General features: G+C 44.6%; 1 protein-coding gene across 7 annotated transcripts; it reads right to left on the bottom strand.

The window, feature by feature from the left end:
* Positions 1–238: 238 nt before the first annotated feature.
* VAMP7 (vesicle associated membrane protein 7) lies at positions 239–19,498 on the bottom strand. Of its 7 annotated transcripts, none has more exons than NM_001031121.2 (9): positions 19,306–19,498; positions 18,626–18,802; positions 13,613–13,771; positions 10,891–10,948; positions 10,266–10,403; positions 7,164–7,254; positions 6,524–6,591; positions 4,418–4,510; positions 239–3,747 (listed from the first exon to the last, which is right to left on the bottom strand). In NM_001031121.2, the coding sequence occupies exons 3-9, from the start codon at positions 13,756–13,758 to the stop codon at positions 3,679–3,681; spliced, it is 663 nt and encodes a 220-aa protein (NP_001026292.1). In that variant the 5' UTR covers positions 13,759–13,771; positions 18,626–18,802; positions 19,306–19,498; the 3' UTR covers positions 239–3,678. The 7 variants fall into 7 exon arrangements, with proteins under 7 accessions (NP_001026292.1, XP_015133775.1, XP_015133772.1 ...); XM_015278289.4 differs by having other exon boundaries at positions 18,626–18,725; XM_015278286.4 differs by having other exon boundaries at positions 19,418–19,498.
* Positions 19,499–19,533: the final 35 nt, after the last annotated feature.

Here is a 19,533-nt window from a genome sequence, read left to right as displayed (position 1 = left end):
CTCCCAACACTTCCCTCCTTGCCACCTGTTAAAATGCCTGAGGTGACCATTAGTAGGCAGAGAGGTTTCTCACTGCTCCCTGCTAAAGCCCTGAAGGTTGCTAGCGCTGTCTTGAAGCTTTTCCTTCATGCAGAAGGTTCTTAAACACTTCTGCCTGGTGGAAGAGCTGGAAGCTCTCTGTATTGAGCTCACCTTTCTGTGCACTGGGACAGTAAATAAAAGACTAGCACCATTTCAGTTAGGCTTTTCTATTGTTGGAGAGTTTTATTATGGTCTGTACTCCAAAGGTAGGAACATGTCTGCATTTTCCATGCAGGACATTTCTCTGCAGTCTCTGAAGTTGAGACAGCTGCTACTATTCAATCAGACACTTAAGGAAAAGTAAAGAACAAAAGCTTTCTGAAGAAGTGAAAGTGTTTAAATATTTCAACGTTATATTCTAGTTAAGTCTTACCAGACATGTGATATTGTTTCTACGAGAACTGCAAGACGGATGTACATACAGAGCTGCTGCTGTAGACGTTTCTAGACAGACCTGAGGTTAATATAGAAGCAAGCAAGAAAGTTAAGCAGGGTCTCATTCTGAGATGAGCTTCTGCTCAAAGTCATGGGCATTTTAAATATTAGCCTGATGCTGACAAGCACTTGAGGATGGCTCTCTTCTGAGGAAGGACAGCCCTCTGCTTTTGGTCCATAAATCAGACGCGCTCCACAGAATGCTCAGCTCTGTAAGTGCTACCAAACTAATGAGATGTTAATTCAGGATAAATCCCTTCATTCCCTAAGCCATTCTCATACCAGCTGATCTTCCTTCACATTTGGATATTCTGCATTGTCTCCAAGCCTTAGCAGACATCATTAAGATGCAGTGTTTCTTTACCTCAAACCACGATAACTATCAACTGAACTCGAACAGTTTCTGCAAGTTGAAGAGGAAATCGAACTCCCTCATACTGATGCATGAACATACTTCCAACACCTAACACTGCAACACCTATTTAACATTCCTGAGGTAGATGAAAAGCTACCAAACTCTGTTTAACTTCTATTTTTTTTTAACGCAGAAGCTTAAGTGCAAGACAGGGAGCTTAGCAGCTGCTGCAGTGAATCAGTCTGGCACAGCACAGGGAACTCTTCCAGGAAGGTAGGTTCTTCCCCACTAAGACTAAAGAAAAGAAAGACTGTGCTCAGGACAGTGGGATTTCATCTCAAGTCACTGAAAATTGCCTTAGAACAAGTTTTCACACAGATTTTAACGTAGCTTCCAAATAACATCACCGCTGCCTTATCATCACTTCCTTTTACGTTCCCTCCACCCCTGCAGGTGCACTGAGCAAGCAGGCATCTCAGCCTGTGCATCTTTTAGCATCCCTCTGTCCCAGGTACTCGGATGCTCTGAGCTAAAACCAAGGAAAAGCAGATTCCTCTCCTCACCATAAATAAAGCCATTGTCAAGGCATGATAGGCTCTACCATCTGCATCAAAGCTAAGTCAAAATCCTCTCAAAGCTGAGAGAGAACACGCAGCCTTCACAGGAGCTGTGTCACAGCAGGATTTCCCTAGGGTTCTTTCTCAAGCAGCCACACGGGGTGACACAAAGCTGGGAGCTGCAGCAGTGCACAGGGAGACCCATACCCCAGCTGCACACTTGTTTCCAAATAGCTCCTACATCCAGTGCCAGACGGCCTTTCACACAACTAAGCAGATCTCCTTTCTGTACAGTAACTTTATTTAAACCAGGTTAACCTTGTTTTTACACTAACGCCTCAGTGCATCCTTTAAAAGGAGAGGAAGTCTTCGTTAAAAAGTGTTTGTACATAAGACAACAAATCATAGAAATTAACACAGTAACATCAACAGTCCCTAAAACATGCACAATTGTACACTGAGCTGTAGGTGGATGTAAAGATAAGGAGGAGAAGAAGGGCTCTCCTTCACATCCACTTCCAGGTAAGACAAAGTCTTTCTGCTTTACAGTGGATTAATGCAGGGTACAAACAGGCCCCAGTGCTGATCAGTTGGCCCTTTCTGGATATCAAGGTCTGATTACCATTAGTTAAGTTTTAGCCTCCAAGTCACATCCAAATAACCGTGCAAGCTTATAGGAAAACTTTATCTGGCATCTGCTGGAAAGTGCAACACACCAGAAAAGTCACATGAAGGAGCAGCCACTGAATGTCACCACCCTGCCCAGCAAGCCTGTGTTGAAGGGCTCAGGGAACCTATGGCACCAAGTGCTGGAGTTTAGTCACCAAATTGAGCCTCAGTTTCCTGTACCTGCACAGCTTTCACTCACCATCAGAAGTCACTTCCCCAGGCCAAAGCAGTGCAGCTTCCTTATCAGACCCTCTGATACTTGTACCAGATTTCAGCTGTTCCCAGTCTGCTGGCACTTCCAGCCACTGTGCTCCCCTACATGCTTGCTGTGCGGCCCCTTCCTGAGGGTGGCCTGATGGGACAGAAACATGGTAATCACAGCTTCCAGCACCAGGCAAAGTAGTCCGTACACATACACGCTTGATAGCAGCACATTACTAAAGTACCTGATCCTACAGTTGGTAATAAGCCTTGGAGTTTTGGTGTTTTTTTTTTGTGTTGTTTCTTTTTCCCCCCAGCACAAATGGCTGTTACTACATCTGAAAGACTTTTTCTGCTTCAGACTACAGAGGAAGTAACAATCCATTAACTTCAAGCTTCTGTCCTTCTCTGTCCTCATTTTAGCACAAACCTTCAGAGTAAAAGCACAGGCAGCCAATATATGACACCTTATCAAGCCTGATTAATACGTCAGCCTTGACCGGCTCCCATTTTCACTTTAGGAAGTGTTAGTATTCATTTTAGTCCACCCTCAGAAGAACAGGAGAAATAACATGACAAAGGATATGCATTACTGCAACCTTAACTATACAGAACCATCTCCTTTACTGTATTGTTTTAGCCACAAATTAAAGAGGAGGAAGGAGAAAGAAATGATGGTCAAGAGGAGGCCATTTCAAAATGCTGAGGTGACCTATCACCCTCCTACCAACTGCTGAAAGACCACCAGGAAAAGGGAGATTTCATACAGAAGCAACACCTACATCTTACAGTGCATAAAGCCCCAGCCCCAAAGCCATTCTTTTTGTTACTACCTATATTGCACTTGCAACCCCTACATGTTGAGCCACTACAAGAGGCCAGATGTGCAGGGAGGGGCACCTGATCTCCGTGGTCTGTGGGAAATGGAAATACACACACCCATCTTGTGTCTCTCCCATTAGCTTGGCTCAGCCCACCCTAAACTATCCTTCAGTGTCATCCTCATGGGTAGGACAGTTGTTAGCAGAGCTGTTCTCCACTTGCACGCTCACATGAAAGTGCAAAGCTGCATGGACACATGGACAAGCATGCGTGTACCCTCCAGAGCTGGCAGTACCAGCTAGCTGAGAAGGTTGTAGGTGGGACAGAAAACAAAAAATCCCTTCAAGTAATTTAAAACAGCCCATTCTTGAGGTTACAGCTGCACAGAAGCAGCGACCGGCTGGGCCTTTTTGGGGTGATAAGGCAAAAAGTCTGAAGTCCTGGAGGGATGAAGAATGAGAAGGTGTCAGTAGTGAAAGATTAAGAGTTATTCTGTAGGCTGCTTCTTCACACTGCTGTGATTCTCATCTCCAACTGACCAGCACCAGCTGTCTCCGGTTACTTCTGCACACAGCTTGGCCACGCAAGCCCACCGCAGGCAGCCGATACGATGATATAGATGATAACCTGGGGAAAGAAAACAAGTGATTTCAGTGGAGAATTCTGTCCTTCAGAAGTAAACTGGTGATACGGGCTGGTATCAAAACACAAGTCTGAAAACCCCAGGTTATAAACACCCTAAAAAAACTCGCCAAATGTCCTACACAACTTTGTACCAAGACTTCTTTCTCCATGTCCACCCAGCAGCACAGGATGAGAATTTTCCTCCAGCAAAGGCTTCAGTGGTAACAAAGTACTTCACACACCCAACCTGAAATTGTATTTCAGCATCCTCACCTTAGTGCTGTTCAGATTCATTAGAGGCTGGAGGTATACCATGCCAAGCTAAGTAATGAGTACCAAAAGGAATAAGGCCTAGAAAGCCAATACAGGTAGAGGAGCCATGAGCTCAATGCCTTAACTTCTAAGGAGTTAGCAAGGCAGCTGTCTACAGCAGGCGTCTGTAAGCCAGACAAAATTGTCAAGAAAACTTTTTCTATCACCTTGACAAGAAAAACTGCCTGGCACAATGCTCCTTTCTCCAAATCTCACAGAAGACCTTAAAAACACTTGTTTTAAGAACTAAGACCATACCAAGCATGAGTTAGTGCAAGTCCGATGACAGCAATACACTATTAGCATTTTCCAGTAGTTAAGCTTGGCTTAAGAGATAAAGGTTATTATGCTCCATACTTACAATTGATACAATGATGATAATGATGGTAAGCTTGAGGTTCTTCATACACATGGCTCTAGCAAGGTTCCTGCTGGTAGTTTTGAAAGTGACTGACTAGAAGAGAAAGTAAAACAGCTGTTTTATTCCATGATCTACTGCAGAGAAAGCTGCATCCCAAGAAGCTTGATGAAGAGGCACATACCCATACCACCCTACTTCCCTAATAAGCCAAACTGCTGCAGTTACCTTCTCCAGATCCATTTAACTCCTGCAGTTACAATAATGCAAAGCCAAACTGGCATCAAGGGAAAGTTATTTCCTATGCTACTTTAAGGGCAAAATTAATAAAACCCAAACAACAGAAGTAATGCTGAATCCAGAAGCAGCATGGGTTTGTACCCTCCTGAAGTGATCTTGGGAAGAATTGGGCGTAGGACATCATCAGGTCTGTCAGCCACCCGCAAGGTTTAGTTTACCTTGGACTATCTCTGGTTGTGTTCTCCTTTGACTTGCAAGCTTTGGGGAACTGAAGTACTCCAAAAACATGTAAGTAATTACTGATCTTTATTCTTACACAACATCAGTTCTACTCCAGCCACAAAAGTAACTCCTTTAATACCAGAACTTCCAGAACTTGCCTCCTGTATTCTGACTTGTTGCATTCTACAGAAAGCTTGTATTTATCCTGTTCCATGTCTTCCCTCAGTATTTTGGAAATCCATCCATTCAAGAGAAGCTGTGGTCACCAGAAGACCTCAAAAACCCACCAGGTCACATTAACACAACTCTCTCCCATTCCCATCCCAACCCTCTCCCCATCCAACACTTTCCCTGAGCAGCTCATGCAGAGATGCCTGCACAGAGAAAGGCTGCAGCATCCAGACTGAGCCAACTCAGCAGCACACTCTGCTGGTTATTTTCAGCTTTTCCCCACAAAGCACCTTCCAGACTTTTCAAGCGAGGCTACATCAAGCAGAACTGCATCCCTATTAATGTAATTTTGACTCGACACCGATTTCCATGCTAAGTTACCATCTGAACTTTGGAAACGCTTCTCTCACTCAACCGTGCAGTTTCTAGGTGTGGAAACAGATTACTGGTTACTGACAACTGTCCTGGTGCAGACACTGCAGCAACACACCTCATCTCAGCCCAGACCAGTTCTCCAGAGGACAGGACTGCTTTGAGTACTGGCTTCTTCAGACCTCCCTGCCAAAAGGAAGACCTTGCTACTGCTGGGAAGGATCTGATGCACTTGGTTTATGTACACCACTCTGGTAATGAAGACTTGTGGGAGTGATAAACTGCTTCACTGCTCTTGAAAAACTGCAATCCTGAATTTCCAAGGACTCTCTCACCATTGGGCTGTAAGACATTCAAACTAGCACCACATTCCATTCATTCATTCTCTGCATTGTTTCCAACAACAAACATTCACAGTGAGCACATGTGACTTCAGACTAACTGAAGAAGGAATTCCAGTCCTTTTGTCTAAGGCATTACCTGAGCTTAGACTACTTACCGCCACCTGAAGAAGTAGTAAGGTTCAAACACTCAGTGCAGGAGGACAGTATTCCCAGCTGGGTAACTGCAAGCATCCCTAGCTCATCTCTCTAAAGCATGACAACATTTTTGCCAGCTCTGAGATGCCTACATATCCACAAGTTCCAAACAGGATACACTGGCAATCTATAGGGTTGAGAACTGCACCTGAGGGCACCAAAGGAATTAGGCTCCAAGCTAGGACCCTGCAGAAGATGCTGAATCAGGTCTAGGGATTTCCAGGGAACAGTCAGGAAAACTTCCAGGCTATAAGTAGGCCACTTGACTAGATAGCATATGCTTCACAGTTACATTCAATGTGACTTCTTAGTCATTTCTCACTTACTTTATCCCTTCATCCTGTTAAGGAGCTGCAAGGCTGGTATGTAGCTGGTTAAACAGCCATACAGAGGGGGGAAATAACACAGGACTTGTTTCTAACACAAGGAAATGTTACTTTAAGATGCTTTAATGTCTGTTTAAAAGTGGCTTTCGTTGCTGCTGTTTGCCTCCACTGCTCTTTGATGAGCACAACAGCTGCAGGACCACTAATTCCCCCATTTTAGAGTTCTTCCCCAAACTTACGGAATCCACGAGATTCTCTGTTTTATCGATCAGCAACTCCAGCTTCTCTCCTCTCTGTGCCACAAGGTCTGGAGAATGAGAAAAATCCCAATCTGTAAGTAGAATCCCAGCGCAAAAAGCTGCTTCTAATACCCAAAGCTCAGTTGGAAGCCAGGAGGAGCTCCTGGCAGTGGTTTCTGAGATGATAAGTAGCCCTCAACCTTTCTGAGATTACAAAGCAGTGGCACTTAAGGAGCAATCTCACATTCTGGGACTAAATCCACTCAATTTTGGTCAGTTCCAGATCTAGGTCTTTATGTTAAGTGGTCAGATTTGTCCCAAGCCAAAGTCCAACTGGACAAAATGCTGAGAAGCATTTTCCTCATAGCAGCTGCAGGAAGGCAGCAGTGACAGGGACAAAACCCAGAGCACACTGCACCTCAGTGCAAGCTGTGCAAGTTCCCACCAAGCTGTGCTCCCACCACGTCCAACACGAGTAATGGACTGCAAACTCAGAGCTCCCCAGCCCCTTTAACCATCGCCAGTTCTGTCAGGAGAGGACAGCCCACCACCAGCTCCGCTCTCAGTAACTCTCCCTGCAAGGACTGCCATTCTGGCCGAGTAGAATACTGCATGCATGGCACAAGAACAAGCCAGTTACCTATGTTTCGAACCATGATTCCTTTCAGTTCATCAACTTGGGCTTGTGTCTCTGCTACCTGGTCAGTGCCCTTGCTCTCCGAGTGGTATTTCTGTAACAAATGAACAGTCAGTGAAAACAAGGATCCTCAACATAGCACTTCACACAGAAAGGGAAGCTCCTGTTCCCTGCTGAGCAGGGCAGAGGGCATACATTTGAGATTCCAATTTCCCTGAGATATCTACAACTGTGAGGGAGACCCAAATCCAACTTGTCAGCCCCTTACAGGTCACACGTGCCCATCTACTCCTGCACTGCAGCAGCTGTGCAGCAGACAAGTGCCTGCAACTTCCAGAGAGCCCAGGAGTAACAGCTTCTTTAGGAAGCAAGGAAAGGTAACACACTGTTCCCACTCCCAGACATACTTCTGTTGTCTTTGTTATAGGTCAGAGCTTTACACGATCCTCCCTACTTCTCTATAAAACATAAAGAGCCCTGCAATTACACAAGCAGGACAGAATGCATCTGTATCTGTAGGTGAGCATCAAGCAGGAGCTCCAGCAAGGGTGAAGAGGGACTGCAAAATGGAAGAACCACATGAAGTGTTGAAGATGGTCAGTCTGAGTTGCCTAACTGCTCTTCCTGTAAAGAAGACATAAGCAGCTTTTGGGATCACAAGTGAACCTGTGGTGACTATCTGACTCAGACTGGTAGGTGGGAGAAGCGGTAACCAACATTCCCAGGTTAAAGGAGTCTCACAATGGTTTCAGAATCAAAGGAGGGGAATTGAGGTGAAGTCAGTATCGTATAACTAAGTTCTGCTATTCTGGGACTAAGCCTGCTGTCCTCAGAGGTCCTTTGCAGTCAAGCATCACCAGCCACAGCTCCTACTGTCCTGCTCCCTAGGTCACCTCCCCCAAGGAACAAGTCTCTCTCACAAAACTCATGGATGAACTTCTGTCTTGCTCTAAACTTGTAGCCACCACACTTGCACCTGAGGGCTTCACAAAGCACCTCCTAGAAAGAAGCCATCTAAACAGACTTGCTGACAGCAGTGGCCAGGACTAGATTGTCTCTGCTGTACTTTGTGACAACCCACGTGGCTTCTTAAACCCCAATCTTCTCCTGAATAAGTGTTCACTTTGCATCCATTTCTGACCACATGGGAAGCAAAAGCATAGTGCTCTAACAGCATTCACATACTCGTGTCATAATTGATGGATATAGCACTGAAAATAACAGTTCCTTTAAAAAAAATGGGAAGCAAATTAGTTTGGTTTTAGGAGAAGTTGCAGAACTGGCACACTAACTGAGCTAGTCACTGGTTTTACTGGAAGCATGGCTTCCCTTTTCAGTGTTATCTGTGTGATATGCTTGAGTAACAGCACAATCTCTGGACTGCCATATGATCTCTACACTCAGCATCACACCAGTTAAACTCCTTGAGTTACTTCTGTAACCACTTTGATAGCAGTCCTGTTCTCCCACTACATGAAACGTAGGATCGTTAGGGCTCTAATCTTCAGAAGCTGGGGGAACAGCTTTGTGCCATTGTTTAACTTCTATTAAGAATTATTAGATGCCTGGATTTCATCAGTATGCAAAAGCTAAGGTAAGCAGCTCTACTTTGTGCTTTAGAGAAATGGAAATGCTGGTATTTTTAGAGGAATAACACCACCATGGCCCCGAACACCGCCTGGCTCTTCTGATAAGGCAGAGCATTAAGCTGATTCCAGCCAAAAACTGCTTACATTTTGATGAATCATCACTTTGTGTAGTTTTGGTCTCCACAAATCAAGGGTCGGTAGAGGAAAAAGCTAACTTCCTATCTGTGATGGGACTGAACCTAATTTATTATGCACAATCCATTGAGCTCTTCTGAAGACATGCTGCCTTTATTATCCATTGCTTTCTGCCTACTGCATAAGTTGAAGAACAGCTTTTGCAGTGAAGTACGTGCAACCTCACAAGCTATGAATCATCTCCATTCATCATCGAGGGTACCAGCACAACTGATTCCTTTCAAAACATCCAGTACAACCTTCAGGAAGCAACAGCACAAGTGTGCATCCTCCCTTCACCTTCTCCCAGCTACACCCTGCACCCCAAAACACAACTGTTACTGCTGGTGAGTGTTAGAAGTTGGTTTCGTTTCTGCCCTTACACCAGTTGTGCTGCCAGGTGGCCAAAGGACCTCCCCTCCTGCATCCAGAATGTCACCAAACCTGGCATTTTTAGTAGATGAAGAGGAAAAAGGAAAGCTTTGAGGGCAGCAGCCTCAGTGCTTACACACTCACCAGTCACAGCAAAACAGACTGAGAACCTCCTACACATCTTGTGTACAGTGCCAGCTGTAGCTGTCCCAGATACAGTCTGCAAACAAGCTCTGAAAACCAAGGTTCCAAGGACAGCTTCCTTTTAATTTAAGGCAATTGAAAAATAGCACCGCTCGAGTTATGAAATTGTTGTCACTTAAGAACTCTAAAAAATGTGATGAATTTTAAACAAAAGGCTCTAAACACTCTATCCTCTTTTTTAAGTTGCTGTCTTGGGAATGGAAGTCCTTGCTGCAACCACACAAGTGATTGTGTACACAGAACCTGCCTGTAACCCAAGCCCAGCATTCTTGCCTCATGAAAATGAAACAGCACAGTAAACAAATACCCTACCACACCCCAGCAGCGTGCCACGGATTACCATGAAGTAAGAGGGAGAGAAGCAAGGGGCAGTTTGGAATTACTAGATATTCAAATTCTTAAGTTTAGTTCAATTGAAAGAGTAGCATGCATTTATCTTGCTTGTAACAGCAGTGAAGTTATCTTGGAATGGAGAGCCAACTGGGAGCTGGCTTTGTGATTTCAAATGTTACCTTTAAGATCTAATCTCAAGTGCAGCTATGCAGTACAAATAATGAATACATCACTATTAACCCCAGCCCCTTTTTATCACAGAAGCAGTAAAGCAACTCAGCTGTAGAGAACACACAGGGAAAGCAGCAAATTCCTCTGCCTTCATATGCAAACTCAGAGTGGTATTTCAGGTACAAATGAAAAAAAATACAGAAAGACCCTGTGGGGAGAAGTTTAACTTGACAAAGCAACCCCATTTAGCAACAGAACTCACCAGCTGTGCAGCTAAGACACTGGAGAACTCGCTGTTCATTGCATAGGGAAGGGCTGTCTGTGCTCTTGAGCCATACGTGGTCTGAAACCTCTTCTTGATTTCATTCAGGAAGTTGAAGGCTCTGGAACGTTCAAAGTCCTAGGAGAGAACGAGAAGACCACATCCAGAGCCAGTCAGATCATGAAGTGTATGCAGCATATAGCCAGTCCAAAACCCACAAATATCCATTTTTAGACAGACATGCTGTGCATAACTCTACAGGACCTGGCTGGTTATCCTGAGTTTTTAGCAGCAGCCAGACTCCAGACACCTTCCTGGATATCAGCTGGAAGCAGATATTACTGAAGTACATGTAGATCTAATTCTGTGTCTAGAATCTTTTCCTTTGAGGGAGATGATTTTGCTTTAAATAAGAACTTAACCTCAGAGATACTTATGAACATGCATTTGAGTTTCAGGCTTAGGCTTCAGAGCCGAGTTCTCTCTACCATCAGTTAAAAGCTCCAATGAAATAAAACCCATCTGCAATTAGCACCCATTATTGATTTCTTGTTGACATATATACAGAAAAAGCTAAAACTCATAAAAAGCCTGTATATGCAATAGATGTAACCAAAATACTTACGTCATCTGTGATGCAGAGGTATATAATCCTGTCTTGGCAGATGTAATGAAACAGATAACTGCAAAGAGGGAAAAAAAGCAAGTCATTAGAAGCTGCCACAAGACATCCTCTGCCAAGAGAAGAGAGATGATGGAGAAGATGCTAGTGTCTGTGGTGAATTTAGGGGCTGGAAAAAGAAGAGCAAATTCCAGTTACCCTACAGCAAGTCACACAGAAGCCAACACACCCCAGCTATCTTCATCAGATGCCGAACAGTTATCTTTTATCAGCTACACTAAATAAGAGACAACTTACACATAAGAAATAACTGCCATCATGCAGTTTGCAGCACCCCACACTTCACAGCAACTTTGTGCTGCCAAACAACTCCAGTTCCATGTTCTTCCAGCTACTTACTTGTGGAAAAAAAAACACCCTGACATGATAACTGGGGGTAAGATTATACCTAACCCTGTTGTCTGTATACAAGCATCCACACACAGTGAACTTGTGAGATTGTCTGCAGTTGATTGGAGTGACAAGGAAGTTTATGCTTCAGTGAACCTCGTTAGTACAGTGGCTTGCTTCTTTAGCCGTGTTTGTATGACCACTGAGTTGCACTACTTTGGGTTTTTATTGCAAAGACGACTAAACAAAAGCAGCCACTCAAGAAAATGAATTTAAGAGAACAACAATGAGGCGATACAGGCTTGAAGCATGTGGCTGCACTCTCTTATTCACATGAAGATGCTTTGAGAGGTTCTGAGCCAACAGATATTTGTTAAATGCAACTCTCAGCAACCCGAAACAGTGCAAACCAGTTCAAAGCCGTATCTTTCTCTCAAAGTGAAACCAAGCTGTTATTTCCAGGCCCACCAGAAAAAAACAACATCCCATCAACTTAGTTCATAGACCATTAAGTGCAGCCCAGAACCAATCAGAGCACATGGCTCACTGGTATTAGCTATCTTTTTAGTTTATTTTTATTTTTTTAAGTGATGCCATCTGCCCTCCACCACCATTTAGACCCTTTTTACAGATCCTAGAATAAAAGCATTGTAACGCACACATTGCATAGCAGTTGCCCTGTGCAGCTTTATGGGCAGAACACAGCAGCTTTACAACTTAGTGTAAAGCTGTTCCTTATCTACAGCTGTTGTTCCTTTTCCCGAAGGGAGAAGTAAAGCTTACTCCAACACTGCCTGTAAGTCTCTATAGGGTAGAAAAATCTTAAGGGCAGAGTCAGAAGAATCCCAAGAACAACTTATGCTAGAAAGCTGACTTTGCTTTGAGATTACCTGAAAGGCCCAGAAGTTCTTAAAAATAAAACAACAACAAAAAAAGACAGATTCTGACCAAAGAGGCTGTTCTTCAAATGCACAGGAAAAGCAGTGTCAACAGAAAACCTGTCAGAAGAGACTTTAGCAGAGGAGATGCTGACACTAGGCTCAGTGCCCAAAGCTGCAGAATGGCACCTCCTAACTTTTAACAGCAAAATGCAAAGCAAAACAATCACACTACAAAATGCAATGATCTTCTGCAACGTGTTTGTAGCAGAAACAGTAAGTCACGGCTTGAAACAGTGATTGAGCACCTAGTGGGAAGGCAGGGCCAACCCAGGGGAGCTCAGGTGCATGCAATGTACCTGAGTGACTAGAAGGGGTGGAGCCAGGATCCACCCCTTCCCAGCCCTCATTTAAGGGTTGGCAGTGGAGGTAATGGTGTCTTCCTTGAGATCCCTGCCTACCTGAGACCTTCCCAAGGTAAGCAAATTTTCTTCCTTTGTTTCTGTACCTATAGCTGCTGCATTTGGACTTGTCCTCATTTGCTGCAGCCACAGACTTCACCACGCTGCTATTATTGCTATGCTTTCCATCACAATATAGCATTACAGTGTTGAATCCTCATTAAGTCTTCAGTAGTGAGCAAAAGATTATCCACTTTACAGCAGGCTTTACAAGCATAGATGTAGTGGTTAATTACCTCTCACTGTTCCCACTGAAGAACAGTGAACCTCTATCACAACTGAAGCTCTCAACTGTGAGAACACTGTGGCACTCCTTCAGCTTGGTTTTGTAAGTGGTTGAACAGCACTCAAGGCAAAGGTAAAACAAAAGGAAATGACTTTGCCCTTAAAATTGCAATAGAAAATGATTCAGCACACAAAGTACTTTGAAGAACAGGCAGCTTCCTCTGAAAGCTCTTCCCCAGGGTCTCTTCGTGCTCGCAAGGCAGGGAAGGATGCAGGAAGACTACCTCACTTGTTATCTTTTGAATCTTTAGGCAGCCAAAATAGCTTTAACACAACAGCATGGACAACACTGAGAATCCAGCCACAATGCTAACTCAAAAGAGAGCTAGAGTAACACAGAACACTGCTAAGTTGGTGTTCTCTGCAGTTCTATTGTTAGTTTGCAGCACATTAACTTCTGTATTCCACATCTGCAATAAAGAAGCAGCACAGTAGCAGAAGATGTTGCATTCAAATGCTCTTTTCTGTCAACGACTACCCAAGGACTGGTCAGAGATCTGCATAAGCCTGGGCTAAAAGCTTCTCTCCCAGCAACTGCATTTGTGGTACCTCAGGATGACTCTAAAAGATACTGCCTGTAAGATTTATCTTCAAGCAATCAGGATGCACAACTGATCTGAGAAAAACTGAATTTTGCTACCTCCATTTGCTCCTATCCTCATGCACATTAGCAGTCTCTGCTCCAATACCCAGAAGAGAAACATCACTCACTTCCCATGTGAATAGGTCAGTTTGTTGTTTTCAGAAGGTATCTTTGCCAGGATCTGCTCTGTCACCTCCAGGAAGTTTCCTCCACACCAGGCATGCTTGGCAAGGATGGTTGTGCCCCTCGCCACAACAGCAAAGAGAATAGCCATGGCTTCACGCTATCTGGAAATAAAAACACCATAAGAATTAGGTTTGTGTCATTTGGCAGAAAAAACATTGTAGTCTCAATAATATCTTCTTAGTCCTCAGCATAATGGGAAGGAAGCATAAGCGCATTCAGTACTTTGACAATATATTGCTATTAGAAAGCTCCTCTCTTTTTTCTTCCCCTTCAAGTTCTGTTCAGAACATCAGTAAGACCACAATCACTTCTAGAAGAGTTGGTTTTCTGGTTTTAAACTGCTACTGCATACTGTCCTCCAGTCAGTGACTCCATAATGAATTTTACTTATGTTGCTTCCACCTAGATTTCTAGCTTTTTGTTTGTTTTTATATTGACCCATCAGGTTTTTCTTGCTTCCCAAAGGGGCTGCCAGCAGCCAGCAAGCCACACTTCAGAAAGAAAGCAACTGTCTTGCAGCTATGTAAAGAGCAGTTCCTCACAAAGATCAAGCCCACTGTCTCTATCAGATGACTTCAGTTTAAGAGTAGTACCTTGCACTTGACTGCTTTTAAACTTGAGCAGAAAAGTTGCTGCTTGGTTAGTCACACCACACACATCTACTTTTTACAGCCTGGAGATATTCACTGATGCACCAGGACTTCTATAAGAGCACATTATCTGCAGATCTCAAAGTGAGGGAGCAACATTTGCAGACTGATTATCTACAGTAACACTCTTTCTACAAGCCAACATTCTTGCATGTGTATCAAACCATTCAGATTAGAAGATGCAAGTGTTTGAGAGCCAGACCTCCCTGAAGTCAAAGGACAATCACATAAAGGGGCACACTTAATCAGCTCAAGTATCATCACATTAATCTAATGACACACATAAGATTGAACATGCGAAACCACGTCACACCACAGCTGTGACATCTGCTTGGTTGACTCAGTACATCCATAAGCCTCTTTTCTGCTTAGAGAAGACTTTTGACCCTACCAAGAAAAAGAAACCACCTCATTTTCCCCTTTGCATCTGATTACCCTGATATCGTCTGATTTGGACTGTGCATAGAAACTTTTGCATTCTGTCTGGAAAGATCACACACCAACTTCACTGCAAGCAAATAGCTTGGAGACTTCTCTAGAAATTAGGAACAACAGATCTAGCTTCAGGATCCAAAGACCTCAGGCAGAAAGGCTGAATGTAGGCTATTGCCAGTCAAACTTTCTACCCCTCTGGCACTGAGGGAAGTGATTGCAGTGAAAGATCTGTCTGCTTTCATTTGGACTGAAGCACAAGAGATTACAGCAATAAGAGAAAAGATGGACCAAGAAACACTAGGATGTTAACAAGATCATGAAGTTAAGATACAATCACTGCTGCGCTGGGCTCACAGTTCTGCTGCTTGACAGACTCAGGCTGGGACAGCAACGGGTAATCTCCTGCAGGTATAAGAGCTCAAGACTGGAGAGGAAGAAAAAACACCTGTGGATTGATTCAGACAGGACACTCCTTGATTTTACCGCAGTCTTTAACTTAATTACTGGAGAGCACCAGCGAGTTCAGAACCATCTATGGGAATACTAGGCGAAGGATTAGTTCGACAAGAGAGCAAAGCAAACAAAGCAGGAAGCAGAGCAGTAAACTTCCTCAAATAATACTGCTTCAGAGCATGGCACCCAGCAAAGTGCATTCTAGAAAAACTGAGAGTTTAGAGTGTCAATAAAGGTGAAGGAAGAGCACACAGAAAGGCTCATGCTACAAAGAGAGAAGTCTATGCAGATGCTGTTACTGAATGGTACCACATAAAGGGACCAACAACTGAAGCACTGGAGCACCACAGAGGGGCTGCAGACCATCTCAAGCAGATCTGCTTCTTTCACTTCCTCTTGGCTTGAAATTTGCATCCTTGCATGTACCACATCAATTCTACCAGGGATACAGGGAAAGCCCCTTGGTCTGCTTTGCATGGCAAGCTTCTTATTTACCATCTCAGAGGAGGCCCTATTTTCAGAACAAAGACAACTTGTTGCATTTACCTACTGTTCTTTCCAAGATCACTTCCTTTGTCCTCACTGTTCTGCATCCAAGTACTCACACCCCACTTGTTTCCCCTCCCATCACCCTCACCTATGTCTCAGCCTCACCTGAAGATGGTTCAGGGATTTAAACCAGATTTATATCCAACTGACACACAAAGATTGTTAGGAAGAAGGAGGGTGAGGGGTGCCTACACCAGCAGTCCCCTTTTACTGCTGCTGAAGGAACTGGATGTGAGAACAGCTGTTTGCCTGACCAATCACCCTCCCCTCCAAGATGGAAAGACTTAAAAGTGCCAGTAGACAGAGGTGAAAAACAGCTGGGTTTGTGTTTCCTCCCTCAGTTGCAGTTAAGTTGACTTGCAGGCTCACAAATGCCCTCTAACATCAAGGCTGCCAGCATTACAGAAGAAAAGTCACCACATTATTTTGTGTGTAAGAAGCTCTGGAGATGATGACCTTTGAAGACAGAAACAGATGGTGCTTATTGTGGTCAATCAGTGTCAACATTGACATGGAGACTGGCTGTCAGAATACAGAAAAGCAAGGCTGACACAGTTCTTCCCTACTTCACCAAGTTCAACTGGAAAGCACATCATATGACAAGCAGAGAGCCACGTCATTTGCAAAGCCGTTTACAAACCTAACCACAGTATTTCCTTTCAGCACCACTTAGCCACAGCCTGCTGGATTTCATCTTGCCTAGAGCACTCTAGAGCTGCCCCTGTACAGAAAACCCAAACCTCTCTCCAAGAAACTGCACCTAGAAGAGCCTAGGGAGCGCTGAACACACAAAAACACCAATGCAAAATACCCGAGGGCACACCCAGCACTGAGATCTCTGACATCCTGCCACAAAAGACAGAAGGTGCCAGTCCAGAACATCTCCTCTTTAAGCTAGCCTCGCAAATCAGCCACACAGAGGATGACGAGTAGCCACGAATTTCAGTAACATTTTGCTGACCTTGGCCTCCAAAAGCTTCTTGGCTCCTCAAAGCACATTGCTACAGACACACAAATCAGAGGGTCACAAAGCAACAGTAAGTCAAGACTTGCCTGTTTCCAGCTAAGCACAAGCTGGGTGAGTTACTGATCACAAGTCCCCTCTCTCCAAATTTGAAGGCTTTGCTATTACTCGTGTAAGATAAGAATATTTGGACTGAATAGAAAGCGGGATTACTCAGAGCTAAGGCACACAAAGGAATAAGTAACTTTTGGGAAGCTTTCTGCAGGAGGGACCACCTCCACCTGAAGAAACTGAAGCAGAAGAGAGGACAAGCCACAAACATACCCAATGAGTTTACAGACAGGGATGAAAAAACTAAACCTTTGATATCTGCAGTTAAATGTTTATCACATCAGAGATGAGAGCAGCCACACGGCTGATTCTGATCTTGCAAAAAGAAATGATTAACTGCCATGCAACTGTTCTTAGTTTCTCCTGATTAAAGGAACAGCAGCTCATTCCCTTCTGACAGGGCCACGGAGAAAGAACACACACATTTTCCCAGGAAAAAAAAATTAGAAAATCATTAGGTGCTCTCTTGTACACCTTAGCTTTGACTGCTCTAGCCAGAAGATGCAAACTACACAAAATACACTTTATTCTGCTTTCTACACATGTTACAACTCTTCAGCAGGGGACTGATCTCTTTGGCAGCTACCAACAAGGAACAGCTGGTCACCATAATCCAAATAATTTGTGAGCAGCACAGTGATCTGCAACAACATTAGCTAAAACAAGAGGAGTTCATATAACCGTGCCAGATGAGACCCACCAGCATACAGACATCTGCAGTACTTCGTCCAGTTAAGCAAGAGAACCAGGACTGCACTGGTATGTGGTAGAACAGCAGGTCACAGCCAGGGACAAACAAACACAGCTAAGCCTCTTGAGCAATCAGGTGACTGACAAAAAAATACTCTAGAAACAAATCTATTTACAGCACAGCCACTCAATGAACAGGATGAACACAAAGGAGCAGTTGCAAAACCCCCTGAATTCACAGCTCTCTGCCTGACTTAGGAGTCAGTAACCATCTACTTTGTAAGTCACATTTCCTCAGCTTTCAGCAGAATGTTTTAAGTAAAACAGACTAGCAGTGAGCATATATTTTTCTCTGCAAACGGTGTCACATCCAATCCTATAGAAACCATCCATTACTTTTGTTATTTATAGAAATCCATTGTGATGCCAGAAAACAGCTTTTCTTATTAGTTACAGGAGAGTCAGGAATCAAATCCATTAGAACATGATCCCTTTTGCTCCCTTTATACAGCCTAAAGAAAACAACTGGTTTCTAGCTCAAAGATGGCTGGAAATAACTAAGTCTAAACATTCCTGAAAGAAAGAATCAAACTCACTCAGGGATACCATGTAGGCATTGCATGGAAGGGCTCCAAAATAGAAAGGAGAGTCTGCCAGAAAACACGACAGACCCAAGGAGCTCCTTAAGCTGTGCCAAAAGCACTGGGCAGACAGTGGAGATGTACAAAGGTGAGCTGAGTGTTGCACTCGTATCCCAGTGACAACTGAAGCATTGCAAGTCATGCTGCAAGCTGCTGCATGCTGCTGCTTACACGTTTTCTCTCCTGACATTTGACATGAAGGTAAGAAATTCCTGCAACATCTTAATGAATGATAAATACACAGCTTCAATCTTCAATGTAATGTTTAACATTTCAGCAGTGAAGCCCCCAAGCACAGCAGATGACATATTAGTTTCACGTGAGATGGAAACGACTCGTCTGTTGCTCTGACTTCACGGGAGGTATGGAATAAGCTATTAGATGCAGTCAGCACAGCTGGAACACAAACTCAAGGGAGAGAAATGGTGCCCGTCCTCCGTCACTCAGCAATGCTACCCTTACCAGTCAATGGGAACCGTCAGTTCTTCTTCTTGAACAAAACATTCACAGCCTCAGCGCTTAAGGAATGGAGGAGGTTACTGCTTGTATTTCCAGAAATCCTCTGCACAGAAAACAAGGGGCACCGCGTTACTACCAGCTTTAAATGTGAAACAAACGTAGGTGTTGCAATTGTGGAAGCTGCAATAAAAAGATCGTTTAAATACGGTGAATTCAGCAGAAAGCAACTGAAGCTTCCCTTTAACCCTTCCTTGCCTTATTTCTTTAACGGCTATCCCCACCATAAGCCCAGCAGCTTATCTGGGCATTTGAAGCCTGAGGAGCACTGAGTTCAAGCAGTGCTGAGCAGAAGTTCAGCTTCCTCTCAGAGTACCACAGCTTATTTGTGGTACAGCGCTGGATGAGGTTAACGCCGCTTCTCTCCCAGCCCCACCACCCCCGCTGGAAGGCGACAGGACACGACGTGCAGGACGGGTAAAGCAGCGGGATATCTAAGCTCTCCACAGAGATAACACAGCCAGGTGGGCACGTGAATACGACTACAGCATTATAACCTGCCCTGTAACCCCAACAACAACTATTTATCCATCAGCCCAACCCGTAAAGCGCCCACCATCCTCTGCCCGAAGCCCCAAAGTTAACCGCGACCCGGCAGCGCAGCGCTATCAGCCGCTTCCCATCACCTCAGGGCCGCACACAGCCGGGCCCTCACGGCCAGAGCGCAGCGAGCGGCTCCCGCGCCAACGGGCCTCCCCGCCCCCTAACGGCTGCACCCTAAGGCGGGGGGCTCCTCACCAGGCCTCCCTCTGGCATACCGGCCGCCGCGGCAGGAAGTAAACGCGGGAGCGAAGCCCACCGCCCGCCGCTGCTCCGCCCCTCGGCCAGGCCCACCGCGAGACACTTCCGGCGCG

The sequence above is a fragment of the Gallus gallus genome, chromosome 4 (assembly GCF_016699485.2).
Source record: "Gallus gallus isolate bGalGal1 chromosome 4, bGalGal1.mat.broiler.GRCg7b, whole genome shotgun sequence".
NCBI classification, from domain to species: domain Eukaryota; kingdom Metazoa; phylum Chordata; class Aves; order Galliformes; family Phasianidae; genus Gallus; species Gallus gallus.
The sequence above is the reverse complement of the archived record's forward strand: the minus strand, read 5'-3'. Positions and strand labels throughout refer to the sequence as shown.